The sequence below is a fragment of the Miniopterus schreibersii genome, assembly GCF_964146895.1.
Source record: "Miniopterus schreibersii genome assembly, chromosome: 10".
Taxonomy (NCBI): domain Eukaryota; kingdom Metazoa; phylum Chordata; class Mammalia; order Chiroptera; family Miniopteridae; genus Miniopterus; species Miniopterus schreibersii.
In genome coordinates, this window is record NC_138110.1 from 57,653,632 (window position 1) to 57,676,529 (window position 22,898).

The window sequence follows — 22,898 nt, forward strand, 5'->3', positions numbered from 1 at the left end:
GGTCACCCATGCCAGAGCCGGCAGGGCTCTCGGAAACATATGGCGACCCTGCAGGGCAGGTGACTATCCAGGGTCCCATCGTGAGCCAGCACGGAACCAGGCCCAGACTCAGGTCTGAGGACCCCCCAGGGCACCTCCACTGCCCCTGGTAGCCAGTTTCAGCTGTGTCCTCGCCGGCCCCTCACCCTCCACTCCTTACCCCTCCTCATTCTTTGTTTCCAGAGGAGAATCCTATTTGGAGGAAATTTTGGTGGTACCAGGACCTCTGGTTATTACAGCTGCTGCAGCAGTTTATAAATATTGAACAGAGTCCCCCCAGAGGCCTTAGGAAAGAGTTCTCTTTGCTGTGTGTGCGTGTGTGTAAGAGAGGAAGCGAGAATGCAGGAAAAAGAGATACTAGAAGGGAGAACCATGGGTGGGGGAGAGAGAGAGATGGGGAAAGGGAGAGAGGAAGAGGGTGAGTCAGGGCAGATCGACTCCCTCCTCTACTTCCCCAGCATTTTCAAACAATAAAGGCTTTGATGAAGTGGAAAGACAGGAAACAGTGCTGAAGACATAAATATTAAAGCAAACTTTAGACAGCAGGTTTACTACTCAGACATGAAATACAAACTGTTCTGTTTATGTTAAAGGGAGAGGGAGGGGCACGGGGCTGGGGCTCAGGAAGAGCCGTCCCCCAGGGCAGAGCCTTGGACCGGCACTCACAAGCCTGGTTCAGATCCCTGGACTTTTAAACTGAAAAGCTCACCCTTTAAAAAGCTGCAGGAGGAAGATGGGCGGGAGGAGGACGGCCAATATTCTCACCCTGAAAAGCCTTGAAGACAGAAATAATCACAGCACAGAAACTGGGAAGGCAAGTCCTTCAGGCCCAACAGATTCCTGCACAAGGATGGCCATGGAAGGTTAATGGTAACTTCTCTGCAGGACACTTCGCTGGGGCTAAGGAGGGAAGTTCATCAAGGACAGCACCGAAAGCAAACCCACTTAAAGGAGATGGAAACTTACCCTTCCTCAGGATGTTAACAGGGCCCTGTTCCCTTAGTCCTGAGGGCATGTTAGCTGGTTGAGGCATCCCAGCCCCACCCCCAACCAGGCCCCAGGGAGTCTGGCCCAGAGCTGGTCCTGCCTGCATCTGAGTCCATGCTGCTGCCGGCTAGGGGAGAAAGGACTGAGCCAAGGAGGAGAAGGAAGGAACCTCTATCTACTGAGCACATACTCTGTCCCAGGCCCCAAATGCATTTGACCTCAGCCTTCCTGAGGGGCAGCATTCACTTTACGTTTGATTTTCACAGAAGAGGAAACCAAGGCTCAAATATGTTATCTACTAATTTACCCAAAGTTACAGAGAGCATCTCAGTTCCACTTATTACTGGGGTAGCTCGGATGCTAACCACAGAAATGGCAGCTGATGCCATCATGCAAGCCCTTTACACTCAGCACCTCATCTAACCTCACAGCAACCTTTGAGGTGCGCATCCTCATCTTATGGGTGAAGGCCTGTGGCACAGAGAGGGTGGGTGAGCAGCTGCCTAAGGCTAACACACAGTCAGGACCTGGTACAAATCACACGCACACCAACGTGTCACGGAAAGATAAATTCTACCAGCTTCTGCAACTCTGAAATCACAGAGAGGAAGCTCAGGTTACCAGAGCCCCCATCAATATGGAAATACATGTTTATGAGCTTCTGAGAGATTTCAGCCAGAAAGAACAGAAGCATTTCAAAGGGCCAGGAGCCAATTTCTGAAAGCATTCTGAAGTCTCTGGCTCAGTCTTTTTGTCGCCAGTGGAAGAGTCTAGAGCCAGTAATCCTCCAAGCTTTCCTCTGTAAAACAGCCCAGTGCCCACAGAATCTTCCCACAACTTTCACCAGTGAGGCAAACGTTTAGGAGACGGTAACTCTTGGCACAGGTGTTTATATTAACTAGCGTGCCCAGGCCACAGCTCCTACTCCATGTCCAGGAGATGACCATTCAGTTTCTGCGTCTGCTTTAAGAAGCCACCTCCCCACTCAGCTTTCAGTGTCACAGACGGGATGTGCAAGGTGGTCATGAGGGGCTGGGGAGGAGGGCCGGGAGGCGAGTGCCTAATGGGCACAGATGAAGATGAGTTCTGTGGGTAGGTGGTGGTTGTGGCTGCATGGTTAAAGTGGCAACTCTTAGCATATTCACCACAATTTATATTAAGGAGAAAAAGCAAGCGCCTCCTCTGGGTAGCACTCAAGCTCCTTTTAATCTCCAACAGAATGAAGGTGATTCCCACCCCATATGGTAGCACGGCTCTGGCTTCATTCTGCTTGGTGCTGGCAGTTATTTCACCTCTGATGGGACTGTATACCCCTGGGACAGGGCCTCCAAAGTGTCTCACTCATGTGTTAGGTGCCCACCTGGCACCCTGTGATGCCAAGTGGGTGCTTTGTAAAAGTAAATGCCGATTTTCTTTCTCCAAAGGTTGAAGGCGTCCACCAGCCAGTCGATACAAGTAGAGCGTTCCTTCCTGTCAGAGGGAACCATGACTGCACAGTTCTGAGCTGGATCCAGTTCCCAATATTAAGGGTGACTTGGGCAATGTCCCTGCCTCCCCTCAGCCTCTGTGAGCCTTGTTCCCTTATCTTCAAGATGGAGATGCAATCCTGCTTTTTAGGGCTGTGGTGAGGACCAGAGAACAAATGCACATTAAAAGCCAGGGAGGAGGAGGTGCTGGGGAGCGAGCGCTCTCCCTCCTGTGGCCCTGATTTCTGCAATGACAGGAGGAAGCCCGGGTGCCACCTCAGCACGCACTCCCATAGCATTAAAGGGGCCCCTCTCTGGCTAGTCACAGACCAGGCTTGGGGGTGGGAGGGGATAAAGGCAGGATGACTGTCACTGCCCCTGTGGAGCATAGGTCTGATCTGCCTTCTCCTATGTGGGCACCACCGTCCTCAGGCCCAGAGCAGCTACCAGCTCCAGCTCCAGGGAAGGCTAGACTCCAGGAACACTGAGCAAGCAGTCAGCATAAAGAGGGACTTTAATGAGCCATCAATTATTCCTGGTTCCCTGGCCCCCCAATAGAAAAGGAGGGAGGACATGTTGAGGAAGGGGACCGAATATAAGAGGGAAAGGCCCCCGCTGGGCTTGCCTCATCAGCGCTTTCCTGAGACCTCAAGGGACACATCAGCTGTCACTCTGCTAGCAAAACTTAGGAAATATGTAGGCCATAAAATCAAAGAAAGGAGCTTGCATCTAATTAGTATGTAAAAAAAAAAAAAAAGGAAGCCACCCAAACTGAAAAACAAAATTAAAATCAAAGAGGACAGACTGATGAGCTGGTTTTCTTTATGAGGCTTTGTTTTTTTGTGCTTTTTGATGGAATGAAGGGTGGAGGAAGGAGGGGGAGGGAGTGAAGGCGGTTTAAGCGGTGGGCCTGAGCACAGCACGGAGCCAACCCCAGGGCAGCCCCCCCCCCTTCCCACCTCCTCACTGCCCCAGGGGCTGGCTGCTGAGGCTGCACAATCCACACAATACTGCAGCAGGTGGGCTTCCTGAAGTAGGGGTAGGCCAGGGCAGGGGGTATGCTAGCAAAGGGAGGTTCAGAACCCTATCTTAACCCCCATCTGCGGAGAGTTTTTTCTTTAGTGGTAACTGCCCTGTGAGGGCATCTGACCTGGGCAATGGCATCCAATTCCCTGGCTTTAAATATCATCTCCACACCAATGACTTCAAACTGCCCAAACTAGCATCTGCCTTGAGCCCTAATGAGAATGTTTACTGTCTGCTGAGTCACTGTCCGTATCCCCAAACTCACCCAACAGAACTCAAGAGCCTTGCCCAGCAGCACTCCCAACCCCCCTGATGTGGCAGTCCCTGCTGATGTGGCCAGAGTCCTCACAAAGGCCACCGAGGTCCTATGCTGCCTCGAGGAGCCCTTCTCTCTGGGATCCAAGGTATGGCCTGTGCCTCCATTACTGTCTCCTTACCAATCCCTATGCACACAGCACTTGCACAAAGCACTTATCACATTATAAGGAGACTATCTCCCCACAAGGCTCTGAACGCCTCAAGCACAGGGCTCTTGCCTATTCTTCGTGTCTCTAGTACTGGGTACAAGCCAGGCACCCAGCAATGCTGGCTGGGTAGTTGTGGGAACGTGTATTTCATTCAGCTGGAGTTATGGTCTGTCATTTATATACCCAGGGCCCCGGAGGACTATGAATGCAGTGAGGGCAGGTGCTGCGTGATACCTTAGCAGCACAGAAAGTAGCGCTACTCACCCCAAGGAGAGTCTCAGTCAACATTAGCCAATTTAAACTCACAAAAGGGCAGGGTTTATTCAGCAATGTTTAAAATAGTAACTGGGTTCCCGTCATGTACCTGGCATGCCCTAGGTGCTGAGGAGACATGGTGACCAAGCCAACGGCCCTACATCGTGGAGCTTACATTTTAATGTATAAGACACACAAAATGAGTAAACAAAGACACAAATAAAAACAATGACAGACTGTGATAAGGGCTAGGAAGGAAATAAACTGGGTGCTATGATGGGAAATAACATATGGAGAGAAGTGGATGGACTCAAAATTGAGTTTTGAGGCAGAACAGGCAGAGTTACTAGTGGGTTGGCTGTGAAGGGCAATGGAGGGAAAAGTGAAGGGCTAGAGGCCAGTCTGGATGCGGGTCTGGACAGGGGAGGGGAGAAGGTAACAGGAGAGAGGAACAAGACTGGGGGGAGCAAAGACGGCTGCTGTACAGGCCGCTCACCTGCCCGCCTGCCCAGATGCTCTCAACAAATACCTATTCAGCATCCGGGACTTTAACAGGCACTGGGGGAGTAACCATAATCTGAAGGAGACAGAGGCTGGCTCACAACAATGGAAGATGCTGGTTAACCTGAGGTATGCTGTTACACATGTTAGGATTTCAAGAGAGAAACACATCCACCTACTGCATGTCAGCACCCATTAAAGACACTTCCTTAGAAGATTGCTGTTGTGATTACAGGGATGGAGGTGCAGGGAGAAGCCTAAATGCAAGAGTAGACCTGAGGGTAATAAAAAGTTCTAATTGAACATGTGGGTGTAAGAAGTAAATGGCATTTAAAGGCTGGAGTTGCAAATCACTACAGCTACACCCTAGGGAGGCGGCATGACACTCAGCAGTTAATTCATGCGAACGCGACACTGAGAATGAGAAGGGAGCACCCAGGATGCCACCATGGAGGCAAGATACTGGGCTTGGTTCATGAACGGGTCCACCTTTCCTCTTCTCTGGGGGAGAAAACAAGAGACTCCACCAATGCCTCATATGCTCCACCTGCAAGATGGGCACAATCCATTCACCATTCCAGCCTGCCTGGGACGGCTGTGCGGCACCTGTGATTCCAATCCCCATGCCTCCACTGACACTGTTCTACCTCTGGGAATGTCCTGCCGCCAGCCTCTGAGGCCCAGCTCAATGCTGCTGCTCTCACCAGGCTTCCTGTGGGATGTTAGGCATGCCTCATGCATGACAATGAGGGTGATCATTACCGCTAGACTATTTCACATGATCATTACAGCTAACGTTTACTGAGCACTTACTAAGGGCCAGACATTTTCCACATATCACCTCATTTAATCCTCTTACCCATTTTATGAGGTCACAGAGCAATTGGGTAACTTGCCTGAGTAAATAGCACAGCTAGGATTCAGCCCCAGGAGCCAGACCCCACAGCCCCCTAGCTCTTAACTTCTCTTCACATTTATCTTCACATTTCGTCTCCCACCTGTAATGGGAGTCACAGCCACTTATAGGCAAACCCTTTTGAGTACATCTAGCCTAGCCCCTTATCTTAGAAACAGGCAGAGCAAGATCCAGAGAGAGAAAATGATTTGCCTGCTGTTCCTTAGCCCATCATGACTCTCTCTGAACTCCGGTGTTATCAGTACTATAAAGTCCAATACGGCCTCAGCCGCCATGTGTGCTAGTTTGAGGTAAGTGGCCCGAGGGTGGGATGTGTCACAGAGCTCAGTTCAGGAGACCTGCCTTGTGACTGAGCTTGCTCACTGACTGGAGGCCTCTGGGAGCCACTCCAGCTGAGTCAGGTTCAGCCAAGATGCAAGAGCATTTGAGGGACTCCCTGGGGTAGCTGGGGGAAGAAGGGAAACTTCCCTGACAGCCCTTTCTGTGTGCTGGGCACTAGACTGGATGCTGTCCTATAGTAAGTATCTTGTGAACCTCTGCAAAATTTCTTCTGGATAACACTCACATGTCTGGGGGAGGGCACAGCTGGACTGCAAGGCAGGCATGCAGGCTCTTTCTACTATAACCACACTACCTCAAAGTCACTTCCTTCTGTGTAATTCCAACCATTTCTTGTTATCCCCCCCTCCAAGAAAGCAGTTTCTTTCTACCTGCAGTTTGGAACTAAATTTTTTGTTTCTTTCTTGTTTTGTCTAAAAAAAACCACACCAACAAACAAATATTTCCAAGTTCTAGTGCTTCTTGGTTGCTACATGTTTTTTAAATTCTGGAACTGGAGGGTCAGAGGCAGAGAACACTGGGTTAGTCCATGATATTCTGAAAACGATGACCTGGACACACAGTGAACTTGACAACACACTTCAGCCTGCACGGCAGAGGATGCTGTGCACCAAATCCAGGGATACTGACACAGACTCAGAAAAGAAGCACCGTCAAGTTCCCTGGAGCCTCAGACACAGGAATGGCCAACTCACCTTTGATGATGTGCCTGACAATTTTGATGGAGCTTCCTCTCATGTTTAAGATCTGGTGAACCCTCTGACGAATCTAGTAAGGAAGGGAAGGGTGGGAGAGAAAGAAAAAGTATCATTTGTCCGGGCAGACACCAGGATACACTGCACTGAGAGCATTCACCTCACCCCCATCCCTGAAAAAGGGCCCACACAGAGTGAAGGAATTCAAGGACAGTGTGATCCACTTCTTTCTTTTGAGTCCCCAGCTGGGCAGCTGCCATGGACAGACAGGCCATCCAGGGGAGGCCCTACCTGGGGGACGTTGGCATTGCAAATCTCTGCCATGATGTAGCAGATGTGCTGGAGAACAAAGAGCCCTGCGTCCAAGCGCCGGAGGTAGAACTCATCCTCAGTGTCGGTGTCTATGATTTCACCGCGCCGGACCATGTCCTGGAAATGAACGAACATTTGGAAATAGAAGCTAGACAGTGGGCAAAGTGGGAAAGAACAGATTTCTAGTCCACCCACGATACACAAAAGAATGGCTACAACAGCAGCAACAAAAGAAAACCACTCGGCACTGACTTGGCTCCTGTTATTCTAGCATCTTCCTTATGCTCTCGTTAACAGACTAGAGGCCCAGCGAGAAAGGATTAAAGCCCTTTTTTTCTATATGATGAATCAAGGACAAAACGATCTCACCCACATATTTAACCTAAAAAAAAGCTGACAGGGACACAAATCTAAGCTACTTAACTGCTTCCACTAATTCTTTACTCTTTGGTTCTGGCCTCCATAAATAACCTCTCTACAAGACATACTGAACTCTCTTTCTCTTCCAAATCAAGTTAAATATCAAGAAGAGAGATCCCCTTTCTCTACAACTCTGTCTTGGGACCCTGGAGAAACCAATGGCACAGGCACTCAACTGTGTATATGTGTCACTTTGGGCTCATATTCTGTTGGATGCAAAATGCTGCCAACCTGTCCATTTCATTCCACAAGTCCAGCACTCCTCTAGGCCGGAGCCCTAAACCTTTGTAACCCCAGACCTATCAGACTTGCTGTCCCCATATCAATTCCCCTTTAGTAAATTTTTAAAAAAACTTTATTGAGAAACAATTCATGTACCACACAATGCAACCATTTAAAGTGCATCACTTAATTGCCACGAGTATGCTGAGAGTTGTGCAACTATCATCACAGTCATCACTGGACGTCCCATCACCCTTCCTCCCCCAACTGAGCCATTACCTAGTGGGTTACTACTACTCTGCCTAGACAGCTCTTCTCCCCATCCCAGGGCCTCTACTGTCCGCCTTCCTAGGGATTCTGGGCTCTTTCTCAAGCCAATGCTGTTTTTAAACAACCTCTACCTCAGAGCCTTTCCTGATTATTTAAGGCTAATAGCTCCTCCTTTCCAAAATTCCTGAAAGCACCCTCAACAAGCCACTTCATGACATGACCTCTCCTTGCATATCACAGTCACACTGATTTCTGTCGTCAACTCCCCGTTTCTATAACTCCCTCTATTTCATAAAGGTAGACTGTGAGTCTGTGAAAGCAGGGACTGAATTTTGTTTTCATATCTCCAGCTCAGTAAACATCCATGCTGTGAAAAAAAGGAAAAGACATCTCTGTTTGGGCTGTCAGCTTTCAGAAGGAAGAAGTGGGTGAGAGACTCCTCCTGAGCGATTCAGACTGCCCTAAGACGACAGGTGCTTAATACAAGCTTCTGATGACAACAATCCATTTCTTAATTCTGTCAGTAGGTTTATGGCCATGGTTCCCTCTGACAACTCGGGCCCCTGTCACTGACAGAAGCCCTTGGGACTCTGCTTTCCACTCTCCCCAACTTGAAAGACTTACCATGATGGTCATCAATCTCCAACAAGAATCCTTCAGAGACTATTTAGACGCAGATAATGCACTTTCTTATTTGCCCAGGGGGCCAGCCTGTAGCAACATAAGGCTACTTTTCATCTTGCTCCTAAAGGCCTCTGTCTATGAGGCAAAAGAGGGCTGCAGACTGGCCAGGCTCTGCACTGCTTGGCAGATCACCATCACCAATTCCAGGCTTCATTTGTGGCAAACTCCTTGGTCCTCTGGTGCTAGTGTCAATGTTCATGAGGTAGCACTGAATGATGGCCAAGGAGTTTAAAAAACAAAAGAGCCTTTTTAGTTTTTCATTCACTCATTGTGACTTCCTGCTCAAGAACTCCTGAGTGTTCAGCAGCTGGGGCACAGGAAGGAGAATTACTTACTCCCAACTTCACTCATGCAAAGAGCATTTGGTGATAACACTTTATATTTCTATAATGCTGCAGAGTTTAAGTGTTATTATATACATAGTCCTCACTACTAAATTTAAAGAAAGCAGGGAAGGGATTATAATCCCACTGTACAAATTAGAAGGCACACAGAGGTTAAGTTGCTCATAATGACATAATTATCAGTTACGAGAGTATGGACTCCCAGGGGGCAGGAATCCTGTCTGGTTCATCTAGGAGGTGGACATGGATAACATAAAGCAAGTGTTCAGATCTCGGCCCTGCTTAGAGCCTAGTGGGCGAGGACACCATTCTAAGCATTGAGTTAAGGTAGAAAAAGAATGAACATGGAGGTAAGGAGATGTCCTGGTCTTAATCACCAAGTTGCTGAATGTCTGTCTGGGGAGGCTACAGGGACACAGGAAATGACCAAAAAGTAAAGAGATATATATGGTATGCCCACAAGTTACAAATAATTACAAGTGGTGGGTGCTGATCAGGACTGGTTAAGATGTCAGGGCATCTGGGAAGAAGTGACTCCTGGGTGAGGTTTCAAGGCTCCTGATGGGCAGACTCAGCAGAATGAAGGTCATCCTGGGGTCTGAGGCCTTGTGTGAAATGCCTTAACGCTGTTCATAATTTCTGCTCATTAGTCCCCACCCATACACACAGCACAAACAAGCCTGCCCTCCCTTTTCTGGCTCCTTGCCTTTGCTTATAATGTTGGTATTCTTCCCTACCTCCCAATCTCTATCATAATATAAAGCCTAAAATGTGATATTCCTTACAAAACTTTTCCTGAGAGCTTTTCAAAGATTTTCAATTAAATGTGATTTTTCGGTCCTTAAAACTCCCAAGCGTTGGATTTGTGTCTCTTTTTTGGAGCCTCCCAGGGCCTGCCTTGTGACAGTTATTCAGATGTGTGCCTCTTTCCTGTGCTGGTTGCTTGAAACACGAGTTGTGTCTTACTTGTATTTGTGCTCTAGAAAGCACCTTGCATGGTACTTTTTGCATAGTGGGCTCTTGGAAAGAGTGTCTTAAACAGGATTGACAGCAGAAATTCAGTGCTGTTTAACGAGCTGTGTGTGCTGACACATGTGCATGTGTAGAAGGGGAAGCGTCGGGAAACTGTGAGGGCTGACAGTGCCTTTGAGGGCTAGCTGGTGGGTGGCTGAAATGCTGGCCAGAGAAGTGAGATATGATGGGAGCAGACTACACTGTGCAGGAGAAATGCCATGACCAAGAATGTGTAAAACCTGTATGATGGACACATGGCTTAAAGCAGGGGTGGGGAACATTCTTTCTGCCAAGGGTCATTTGGATATTTATAACATCATTCTCAGGCCATACAAAATTATCAACTTAAAAATTAGCTATGAAAAAAAGCTCCTAGGTTTATTGAATTTCAAGTCCCACCTGTGGTTGCCTTGGTAGGGCCAGACCAAATGATTTCGTGGGCCGGACATTCCCCATCCCTGGCTTAAAGCATTGAAAGGCAGGAAAAGGCCACAATATCAGTCTGTGTGAGAAGTAGATCAGCCCAGCTGGCCTGGCCAGGCGGTTGAGCATCGACCTATGATCCAGGAGATTGAGGCTCAATTCCCGGTTAGGGCACATGCCTGGGTTGTGGGCTTGACCCCCAGCAGGGGGTGTGCAGGAGGCAGCCGATCAATGACTCTCTCATCATTGAAGTCTCTCTCTCTCTCTCTCTCTCCCTTCCTCTCTCTGAAAGCAATAAAGATATATTTAAAATAAACAAATAAATAAAAATAGATCAGAGGGGAGGGGAGAGAGATGAAATCCTTAGAGGTGTGCAAACATGGGAACTTGGAGTGGAGCACATTCATTCATCTATCTGATAAAGAAATCCTGAATACCTAACTATGGCCCAGGTATATGATGGGCTGGGGACAGCAAAGATAGATAATATAGTTCACATAATCAAGGAGATTACAGTCTAATGAAGTTAACCAATATGAAGAAATTGTTTTTTAAAAATGTAGCAATGGTAGCATGACCAGTGTGGCTCAGTGGTTGAGCATCGACCTATGATCCAGGAGATTCCGTGGTTTGATACCTGGTCAGGGCACATGCCCGGGTTGTGGGCTCGACCCTCATTGGGGGCGTGCAAGAGGTAGCCAATCAATGACTTCCTCATCATTGATGTTTCTATCTCTTTCTCTCCCTCTCCCTTCCTCTCTCCGAAAGACACTTTTTTTTTTTTAATTTTAAAGTAATAATGGCTATTATAAAGGTCTTCTCAAACTGTACTGAGTGCCATGGGAACCCACAAAAAGGACAGACTGAGTCTGTCTGGGGAAGTCAGGAGAGTTCAAGGGAAACATAACATTGAGCTGGATTCTAAAGGCATTTGAAAGGTGGAGAAAACACTCCAAGCAGAAGGAATGACAGCATGGATGAAGGCACAGAAAAGCCACGCTGGCCAGAGCAGGAGAGGGTAACAATAGCATATCACCATCTCTAAGAGAGAAAGAACAGAATGAAGCATATATATTTGTTGCTTATCAGATCCTAGCTATCAACAGATCATATTACTATTGATTACTACACACGAGGCACTGTGTGAGACAGTCTGAATAATAACCGTTGCTCCCACTACCTACCTGCCAGAAGGAGCAGCTCATGTTCAGAGGGCTTAGTGTCAGGCTACTGCTAGGTGCTTTCATATATTTACTCCTTTACTTCTCACAAGTATGGGGAGGTAAGGATTATCCCCATGTCAGAAGAAGAACTGACTCGGGCAGAGCAACCTCCCAAGGCTAGTGGGGTGATAGGCCTGAGATTCAGTCTAAGTTTGTGCTCTTTTCATACTACCATGTTTGTGTAAGTACGGGTTTCAGAGCCGTCTAGAGAACAAAGGAAGATGCTAACTAAGAGGGGTAGAAAGGCTTAAAAATGGAACTTAGTGAAATTAAGTTTTTCCGATTAGGTCAGAAATGCTCCTGGTGATTTTCCCTTTTTCACACTCTTCCCCACAATCAGATCTCCTTTTAACTTAGCTACATATTGAACCTTCCAGTTTCTCTAAACACTGCCATCTAGAAAAGATGGACTCGAGAGCACTGCCAAACCCCGTTTTTCCTTTCTTCAGAACTTCAACTCTGACAACGTTCAATTCGGCATTCTACTTTTAGACACATGGCCACATGATTTGAAAGTGAAATTTTCAAGTGTATCTCCGAGATACAACTATATAGCTCATTGCCAAGAAAGGCATCACCATCGCTGCACTGAACACGCACAAAGATGAAACAGAGATTGGTTTTTAAGACGAAGTTTCTGCCCTGACAGTTTTAGAAACATCATAGAAACCAGCAGACAGAGAAGGTGATTGCTGCCAGGATAGCACCTTATCCAGCCTGTTACAACCTCCTGGCATGGAATGTTTACTGTTCGGTGCATTCAGGGAAGCTGAACACAAGTGTGCACTCCGTGTTTAAAGGGAGATATTCAAAAAAGCAGGATAATTATGTATCATTCTGATAGAAAATAAGAAAGTTTGGGAAGTCTTAAAAAAAAAGAAAAAAAAGATTTGTAGTTGATTTTTAGAGAGAAAGGAAGGGAGAGAAACAATGATGTGAGAAACATCGATGGCTGCCTCCTGAATGCCCCCTACCAGGGATCAAGCCCAAAACCCACTCACTTGTCCTAACTGGGAATCGAACCAGCAACCTTTTGGTGCACAGGAGAATGTGTAACCCACTGAGCCATACCAGTCAGGGCTGGGTACAGCTCTTTTAGGAACATCTTCTCAAGTTTTGGTCAGTTTTAAAAAGAAGTGGGTGGCATGTCACCTTTATTATCCACTTCTGTCTTAGTATGTGAGAACAGGGTCAACTTATAAAAGGATTAATAACTTTTTGGCCCCTTTTCTGGGTTTCTAAGAGACTTGATAAAAAATTGATCTTGGGATAAGGACTTGACATGGCTCGTTGGACATCTGTGTGTGAGAAAGTAGAACTAGACACCTGAAAGAACTCCTAAGGGTATTTGAGACTCCGAAATGGCTGGCAGGACAACTCAAATCATGATAATCTAGTTAGGACTGTCTCTGGAAAAGTAGTATTAAAGTAATATAAAAGTTCTAGAAATTAAAAGACAAATCATCACAAACTTCTCTCCACCCCATTACTTCTCTTCTACAGGTTCCAGAAGAACTAAAGGAGTCTGCTCAAGGACACTGATGGTTATGCACTAGGAACGTACAAGGGGACTTGATTCACTAGAGGCAGGGAGGGACTATTATGCCCAACTGACCACTGAGAAACGTTTCAAAAGGGACTGCACAAAGAACCGAGTGAAGCCAGCTGACCATGCACAGATCAACCTGCAGCCCAACCTCCTTAGTACAGGGGTCCTAAACTAATAGGCCACAAATGCCCCATTCTAGAGAAGGCACCTAACCTCCCATGCTTTCCTTCCCACTCAGAAGAACCTCTCATAGTACAAGAAGCATTTACGTTAGATATCAGAGATTTTTTGAACTATGATGTATAAATTCTACAAACAAGTTCCTCTGCCAAGGTAGGACAGAGCACCAAGCAAATGGGACCAGATCCCAGCTCTAATACTAACTTACTAGTGTCCTTAGGCAAGTCATTTAACTTTTCTTGGCCTCAGTTTCTTTGCTTGGAAATAGGAAGCCTGATGTGGATCAGGGCAGAGAAACAGGGTTCACGCTGAAGGCCAACTCTAATCCACTGCAATGGCTGCAGAGTACTCTATTGGAAAAGTTTGTGAAGCTGAGATGGAGCTCAGTGCGGAGGAGCAATGAAATCAATCAGCAATGTCTGCACTGACTGCAGGATGGGGAGTGGTAGTGAGCTTCACATTTGCCTCCCCTGACCTGGTGCTCTTGAAGGTTCACTTTAGCTGTGATAACCTGTGACAAACCTTGGACTGAAGCACCTTCATAACCAAATGTTAATGGATTTCTGCCTGCATACAGGTATATAGACAGACTGAAGCTGCTGACTCACAGGGCTCCCAGACAGAAGAGCCACCATGAGAAATGTCCCAAGTAGGACACAAGAACTGTCACCTCAATAGGATATGATGGTCAGCACAATTAGCTCATCTTCTCATCAATAAATTAAACTTCCCTGTAAGAAAGAGACAACCTCTGGATCTGCTGTTACTTCACACAGGCAATTTAAAAACAATGTGGGCATGTACATCAGGTGCTTTAAAATGGGAATATGATTAATGGAGAGTAAAGAGAAGTTCCAAAAACCCAGTATTCTCAAGTATTATAAACATATCTCACTTTACAAAATTTCAGAGTGAAAATCTATATATTCACGCTGAATTGTACTTGAAATAAGACAGGAGAGTTAAGATTTAAAGGAAGTCTTCCACAAATTAATTCTCTCAACTCTCACCTTTGAGAGGAGGGAGGTGACTGTCCTTGTGAAACAATGACAACTCAACACCCACGTACATCACTCTACTTTCCAAAGCTGTGCGCCTACATCAACCTTATTTGCCTATTTGCCATGTTGGGTATGTACAGCAAATGCCATTTTCAGATTTCACAGACGGAAAAATTGAGACAGCTGCCAAATGACTGTCACTGAGTTTTGGTAAGAGGCTTGAGTGGAACACGATTTCTAGTCCAAGACCTTTTTCTATTGGTCCTTTCACTCTGGCAAGAGATGGGCAGCAAAAATGGAATAATACCAACAGTGAAACTTCCCGAGTCTTTAATGAGTACCTGGCACTGTGCTAAGCACCTCCAGGATCTCATTTTCCCTCAAACCCTGAAAGGTAAGAACTATGACTATTTTCACTTTTCAAATGGGAAACTGAGGCTTTATTAAAGAGATGAAATCTCACAAAACTCATGGCTGAGTAAGTCTTAGAGATGGGATCAAACCCCACACAAGTCTGGCTCTGAGCCTGTGGCCCCATCCACAGTTCAAAGCAGGAAAGAGCCTTTGCTTTATAGACCTTCTTCAGCATTATCTTACCAGCAAATGGATGGGATTTTTTTCTTTATGCCACATCTGGGGACTACTGCAAACAAACAGCATTAAATATAAGGTCATCTACCTTCTTGGCCTTTTCCTTAAAATGCGAAGAAACTTTAAAAAAAAAGAGGAGGGAGAGGGGAACCTGTAGCTAGACCAGCAAATTCCACATGCAATTTGGAAGAGTTAGGAAAAAAAAAGATACTCTGAAAGGTTTTGTTTTGTTCATTCCATAAGAGAGGAATAGAATAAAAACTTAGATGGTAATTTAGTGAATGGCACATTAAGTAGAACAGATTGCAATTCACAGTAGCATAAGCCTGTTTGGGGCTGCTAAAATAAACAGATTCATCTCCAAAGATACACAAGGAGGTGGTATGTGTGGCATCAAGGTGCCATTTCTGCAGGGTTGTGTGTGCTTTCCCCTCCCTGAGCTGCATCTTCACTTTAAATGTTAATCTGTCTTCAGAGCAGTACCAAATCACCACCTTTCCACCGGCTTCTCTCTCTCTTAGCAGGCAAGTCACAGGCCTCCAAATGAGCATGTGGATGCCATTTCTAATCTGTCCCTGACAGTCAGCAGAGCTGCCCCTGGCTGATGGAAGGAGACAGTCATAAAAGAAGCTGCTATGAAGCCAATAGGAGTCCCTCTCACCTTAATAAGAGGGGACATGACTCAGAGCCCCCACCGGGGTCACAGTCACTATCTACAGTCTTGAGCAGGAATTGCCCCACCACTTAGAAAAAGCCAATTTCTTTTTTTTCTTCCAAAGCAAGGGAAAATTTAAAGCATGGAAGAGACAGGTAAGTAGAGATGAGGGAGGCACAAACACAGCAAAACAGAATCTTCAAGAGCTTCTAAAATAGGGCAGCCTGTTAGAGAAAGATCCTAGAGACTGCAGGTAATTTGCAGCTGGGGCAATCAAGGTTGGAGAAAGAGTAAAAAGGACTTATTTATTTATTTTTGCAGAACACACAGCTAATTGATAGCAGCTCTGATAAGAACCCAAGGATCTCAGGCCAGAGCTTTGCCCCCAAAGGAGAAACTGACTATGTGTCAGGCTGGTCTCAACGCATGAGCACGCGCCAAGTTTTTACAAACAATTGCATTCATCTTCAAAATAAGCCTCTAAAATAAAGTTATCATGAAAACTAGCACACCCATAGGATGAGGCATTTCCAAAAAGAACAGAGCTCCTGTGTGCAGAGTCGGGACTTAACCCCGGGCTCATGTTCCTCCCATGTTATCGTAATATCTCCACCACAGGGGTGTCTTCAAGTTCTGAGTTTACTAAAAACAATGAAGCCACCACCCGACTTCTCATCTGAATTTCGATAACATATAAGCCAGCCTTGAAAGGACCAGGGCTTCCGTGAGTCAGGGGAGAGACCACAAACCCACTGAAAGAGAGAGAAAGAAAAAAGCAAAACAGTGCTCAGGGCCACGGGGCAAGGTAAGCAGCAGATGCATGGGACTGGGACCCCAGTCCAACTTCTCCAGCTGTAGAAAGGATGACTGTGACTGAGAAGGGGGCAGGCAGAGGCAGGCAGGCAGTGGAGAGAGGGTAAGCAGACCTGTGGCAGACTCTGTGAGTAGCAAGGACAGAGGGAGGCAGGAGATAGGAAAAGCACCGTAACAGCCCTCCCCCACCATCCCTGGCCTCTACCGGCTGTCAGCTGTGTTCTGGCAAATTCATGGACCGAGAAGACTGGGAACCACTGGTTTAAAGAACAGCTGAGAGAAACTCTCAGCAGGATTCTCTTTTTGTAAGCTTGTCTCAGAAGCTTCCAGCGGGGTGAGCAGAAGAATCAGTGGCAGTCTCACACTTCCTTTGTCTACATACTTGCCACCCGGTGCTTTAGGATCATGCACCCCACACTTTCATTCCTGCACTTTCCCCATTTCTGTACAAATCTTGGAGTTTCAAATGCTAAGGGAATACTCAAAGTCTGTTTCAGACATTAAGTCCTGTGAATACTATTTCATTACACGGAGTCCATCTTTCTCTTTCCAGGATGAAGCCTGGAATGATTTAACTGTGACAAAATTAGCATGCAATTTGTAAGTCATTATGGTGCAAAGTATGTGGTAAGAACACTTTATTGAATAAACCTGCTGTGAATAATTTTCCCAGGAACTAAAAAAGAGAAAACCCTCCCTCCAAGGCTCTCCTTCCTCTTTTAAAACCCTGCCTATGTAATTATGTCTTACTTCTGACAGTCAGAAGCCAGGCATCTCTGTACATTTAACCAACAGAAGCCAGAAGGAACCAAGAAGTCAGGACATCATCCGTGGTATTTTCTAGGCTTCCTGTTGTTTGGGGAGTCAGGTGAAATCTGCTGAGACAAGCATCCTGGATGTTTACAGATCATGGAGAACTACTGCTTATTCAGAGTCTTAAGAATTACATGCCCTTTAAAAGTTCAAGTCATCAATTAAAAAGAAAATCTTAAAAAAAAAGCCTTGGTCGGTATGGCTCAGTTGGGCCTCATCCTATGCACTGAAAGGTTGCCGGTTCCATTCCCAGTCACAGCACACACCCAGGTTGCAGGCTCAAAGCCCTGGTAGGGAGTGTGCAGGAGGCAGCCAATGTTTCACTCTCACATGGGTGTTTCTCTCTCTCTCTCACTCTCCATCTCCCTTCCTCTCTAAAAATCAATTTTTAAAAAATCTTTAAAAGTTCAGGTCCAATCTTGTTAACCAGGAACCCCAAGGGTATGTTCACTGATCATAACATGGAAACAGTAGGCAACTGCCTGAGAGAAGGACTTGCCAGTTGCAGATTATTGCAATGATGTAATTTGAACTGAATGTGTAGAAAATTATCCATTTGTCCTGCAGATTCTTCTAAACAGGAGTATTTTTCTGTGTTGAATATAGCTAGTTATGCCATAGACTCTACAGTTACATATTTTTGATTTCAGGCTAATCATAGAGAAAACAAAAATTAGGGTTAAAAATGAGAGTTAAAGAATAATGTAGACAACCCAGGCTCCTCTCTGTTTCTTAATATCCACAGGCAAATATGAATTTCATCTCATGAGTAGTGGGCCTTCATTTACTACATGTCAACCACCATGTAAGTCTCGAGAACATGATGAACAAGAGAGATCACAGTCCCAGATTTAAAGAATAAACAAATAATTACAGGTTATAAAGCAGCACTGGGGATGGGGTGCTACTTTTCATGTGGTGATCACTGAAATCCTCTCTGAGGAGGCGACATTTAGGCTGAGACCTGAAGGTGGGAGGAGGCATGAGCAGAGCCAGGGCAGAAGGGAGAAGTACGAAGGTGATAAGGCAGGAAGGTAGTGTACAGTGGCAGGAGAAGTTAGAGAAGCAGGGAGAGCTCAGATCAAGCAAAATCTTGCAGTACTAAGGGGAAAATGTGTGTGTATGTGGAGGGGTGGTGGTGCAAACAGTCCTCATAAAGAAAAGAAAGCAAAAGGTTCTCTGGCCACCCCTACATGCCAGGCCCTCTGAAAGCAGCTTTCATGTGTATTATATCTATGTCGCCCTCCCCTACATATGCAATTCCTCAAAGTACACAGGTTGGGACATGCGCCTTAAAAACAAAACACCAGTAAGGAGGAAAACAGGCTGGGCAGTTAGGCCATATGTCCACAGTCAGAGAACCAGAAGAAGCCTGGCTCTAAAGCCCAACCAGGCTCTCCCTCTGACACCCTCTGCTCCTAGAATTTAACTTACCACTTGACCAAAACTTAATGCGCCTTCCCACTGCCCCTCCTTTGCTCCTGTTCCTCTCTGGATTGGAAATGCCCTATATGTCTCTACCTTTTAAGGTTCAGCTCGAATCTCGTCTCATCCACAGAACTGCTAAGGGTGACTCTATGTGCAGACGACTTCTCCCTACTCTCTGGATTTTGCTAGCCCTCAGCAGCTCTCCTGGGGCCCATTCTTCTACATGCACTTCCACCTCTCACCCCTGCCAGTGTCCAGCCCAGGGCCTTGCACAAACCAAGTGACTAGATTCTCTCTAGTGACTTTCGGTCAACAGCAAACCATGAACTGGCACTGTCTCCGTGGAAGTCTGAAGCTTACTGGGAAGAAGATGGCTTTCAGACACTAAAAATGTCAGTGCCTGACCTCCGTCATCTGGGTCATACCCAACCCTGTTATCTAGGATTTTTTGTTGTTGCCGACTTGGCAAAGTATGTGAGATATTTATTTACTACTGATCTGACAGCCAATATCATCAAATGCCTGAGAAATAAGCATTCAACTCAAGTCAACAAATATTTGCCAAATTCCCAATGGGTGTAGGATGCCAAGTTTAATGGAGGTGGAATAGGGTGAGGCTACAAACTGTTTATGACTTCAGAGAGAAGACTGCATGAAGGAGAGGTGAAAAAGAGGTCGTTTTGTTCCAAGTCACTTTACACCTGTGAGGTGGCTTCAGCTGCCAGGATGGAGCGTGAGTGCTGGCAGGAAGCACTGCTCACAAATGCATCCTTATTTCTACCCAACCCCATCTCTGAGCAACACTAAGGTTGCTGAGAGCTAATGGCCTTGGAATGTTTGCCAGTGCCCAGCAAAATGGCCTTGGCATCCAGGAGACAGATGTTTGTCAGGGAATGGCAGGGGCCCGGTGCCTGTGGCACACAGAAGCTCCCAGAATGCTGGGGAGAGTGGCTGCAGTGATTACTCTCCGTCAGTGCTAATCAATTTCACACCCTCTTCAATGCTGATAATAGATAATCTTGTGGGAAGCAGGCCAAGTTTCCTAACAGCTACAGGCAAGCTGCAACCTGATGGCCAACAGCTTACCTGGTCTCCCTCAAAAAAAAAACCAAAACTATTTCAGCTTCCTTTCAAACGAAGCATCTGTGTTGGTACCAACACTCTTGACTCCTTTGGGACATCTGGCAAGGAGGACACTCTTCAGAAAGGACTGCCTGCCCTACTTAAAAGTTACACAGGAATTCTAAAGGAAGCTAGGAAAATCTAGGAACAGCAGCAGCTTTTAGTTACTGAGCTAGGGACTTTATATACTTATACTTAGTCTTCATAATAATACTCAAAGGAAGATGTTATTCCCATTCTACAGATGAGAAAACCAAAGCTCAGAGAGGTCAACTCATTTGTCCAAGTCTCAGAGCTAGGAAGTGGCAGAGCTCAAACTCAAATCTACTTGGCGGCCACTCCTCTCCACAGAAGACCATTCAGTCACTGATCAGCCTCTCACTGTGCTCTTTACCCATTCCATTTTCAAAAAATGGCAGTTACCATGGATGTTCACCTGAACCTGAGGGAAACATTAAGCTGGAGGGTAGCTTAGAAATTGCCTTTGCTGATACCAGTGGGGTTACGTGAGACACGGTGACAAGGCATGGCTAGGCAGTGATTCGGAGGTGGTGCGTGCACTAAAAGTCTAGGTCCCCTGACTCCCAGTTGCTACTCTACCCATCCCTGAAAATCTCCTTCAGCAGATAACATGGGGGATTCCATCAGATCTGTTGTTGTAGTGGTCTCATGGCTATTTCCTTACAAAAGTCTTGGGGCATTTTAATTTGTTTCTAATTATCATTCAGACAAAAAGAAAGAATACACTACTCCGTTACTTTAGCAATCACTAAGTGTCCGTTATGTACAAGTTACTGTAAAGGGAAGAAAGACGGGAAAGGGGAGCTTAATCAAGAACAAAAAGGGGTAGAGTGTGTGGGATGAAAGGACTGTGTGTGGAACACACTAGTGTCTGAAGTCCAGCCTCAGAATTTAAAGTCTCTGCCTCTCTCCTGTGGTTGTATCACCACATAAAAGAAAAAAGTCCCAGTCAATCAATTCAATCAATCAACAAACACCTGAGGACTCACTCGGTTTAGGGAGCATAGGGAAATCACAAGAATGATAAACACAGCTCCCTGTCTATTGGACTTCATAAGTGAAGGTGTATTTTGTGAAAGGGGGGTGAAGAGAAACAGGCACAGACAATAGGGTCACTGGCAGCCTTTGCCAGCTCTAGTCTCTCACCCTGGCCTGAGGCACAGCTGGATTGCCCCAGGATAGATGGGGGCAGGGCGCTAAAACTGGCTCTTCCACCACAGAGGCTCAAAAAGCCTCAAGTGTATCTTTAAAGCAAGAAGAGAAAAAAGAGAATGGAGCAATACAGCAAATCAAGACCAAGGAAAATGGGTCTACTTCAGATTTTGAAAAAGCAAAAAAAAAGAATCATTTTGCAATGTGACCAAAGACTAAGGAATGTCTTGGAGGAAAGAGAATATGAATTGAACATTAAAACAACAGACATGAAAACATGCCCTGATTAAGGAGACCGATGAGAAATCTACAGAGGCCAGAGACAGCAGTGAACAAAATGGAAGCAGGTAAATAATACTGGAGGTAGGACAACACCATAGTAAGCAGAGCCCCTTAGGTGAAAAATCTAGCAGGTTTCATGTCCCTCAGCACCATTAGCATTAGAAAATTAGGAGCAGTCATGTCGAACCTGGTGTGTGGTTTTGCTGCAATGCGTCTGAGCTTCCCTCCTTTAGGCCTCCAGTTTCTCATCTGTAGATGGGGGAACTGGATGCAGCAGCCTCGCAGTTACCCTCTATGATTACCTGTCCTTCAGATGCTTCCCTATGACTACAGAAACCAACAAGTGTGTGTACCAAGACACATTCTGCCAGCGAAGTCCCATGTCCCAGAAGTGTGCTTGGGTCAGGTTTTCTAAGAGAAGCCCTTGTCAAGGGCTCTAGAACCATCACCCAGACTGTGGACCAGGCCCGGATCAATCCTACATGGCCTTCCTCCTAAAGGACTTCCACTCCTGTCAGAGGAGCTCTGCTCTTAAACACGTTAGATGGCACATGAAGGCAGATGGCACTTTTGCCCTTGCCTGTCCTGAGGGCAAAGATAATGTGCACAGGGGACCCACAAGGAGTGCAAGTCAGGAGCTGGCGAGACACAGGCAGGGATACGTACATGTTTTTCCCCTTCAATCTTTTTGTCGGCTACCTGCATCGCATCCAGATATTTAAAATGCAACTCCATCAATCTGTCGACCTGAAAGAGAGAGATTCCACAGGCATGAGCAAGAAGGAAAGAGAAGCCAAGGCAAAAGGAAGGCGAGCTCCCATTCATCTCTGCCATGCCTTACAGAGGGAGACCCTCTCCCCACTCCTTACATCGGAGATGAGCTCTGCTTATGGACACCTGAGGCACGGATGAGAGAGCTGGCCCAGAACAAAGCAGACACGCAGCATGAATGCAGTTTGAACACAGGCCCATTTCCCAGAGGATGCAATGCATCTCCAGCCCTTCAAGTACTCCTATGAATTCAAGTTGTTAAAAACAAAAAAATAAAAATTCAAGCCCCTTCGTGTAAAGAGAAGGAGCTTGAAGTTACATACTTGATATTCACTTAGAACTTTAGAGAAATTTCTTTTTTCGAACTGAAACCTTTCATGTTCAGATTCTGCCCCAGAGCTGATCTTTTTTTAAAAAGGTCTCAGTAAAATTTCTTTAGTTGCTTTTGAGTAAGAAGAGAGTGAAAGAAAACTCCTTCAGCAACTTAAAAAAGCTTGACTTTTGCTCAGCAACAACTTAAAAATCAGTTTTAAACTTAACAAAAGTCACACTTCAAACATGGCCTGAGGAACACTTGGTAGGTTTAAAAAAGTTTCATTTTTCCGCAAGACTTCCAGAAGATTGAAGGAACACCATGAAGCCAGCCTAGACCTCTAACCCATCTTCCTACTAGGTTGGCACCACCATGGTTCTTGGCAACCTTGGTGCTTACCCAGGAGCTGTTAATGGTTCTGTTAATGCAGATGTTGCTTCAACATGGCATCAGATAGACCAGGAAGACTATGTCCATACCCTCTCTGGAAAACAATGATGGCTCTAAAAGGGGGGCTTTGGTCCTTAATTTTTACTCATCTGGAGTTACCTCCTTATGTCTAGTATGATAGAGTACACAGGCTTTCTGGACTTAGGCAGCCCGG

General features: G+C 46.1%; 1 protein-coding gene across 1 annotated transcript in view; it reads right to left on the reverse strand.

Moving 5' to 3' along the window:
• CTNNBL1 (catenin beta like 1) overlaps positions 1–22,898 on the reverse strand; it is a 133,696-nt gene that overhangs the window by 2,493 nt on the left and 108,305 nt on the right. Inside the window, exons 13-15 of the mRNA XM_081149390.1 lie at positions 21,877–21,957; positions 6,983–7,120; positions 6,692–6,764 (exon numbers count right to left, since the gene is read on the reverse strand). Of these exons, the coding sequence (XP_081005516.1) occupies positions 6,692–6,764; positions 6,983–7,120; positions 21,877–21,957 (292 nt within the window). The remainder of the gene's footprint in view (positions 1–6,691; positions 6,765–6,982; positions 7,121–21,876; positions 21,958–22,898) is intronic.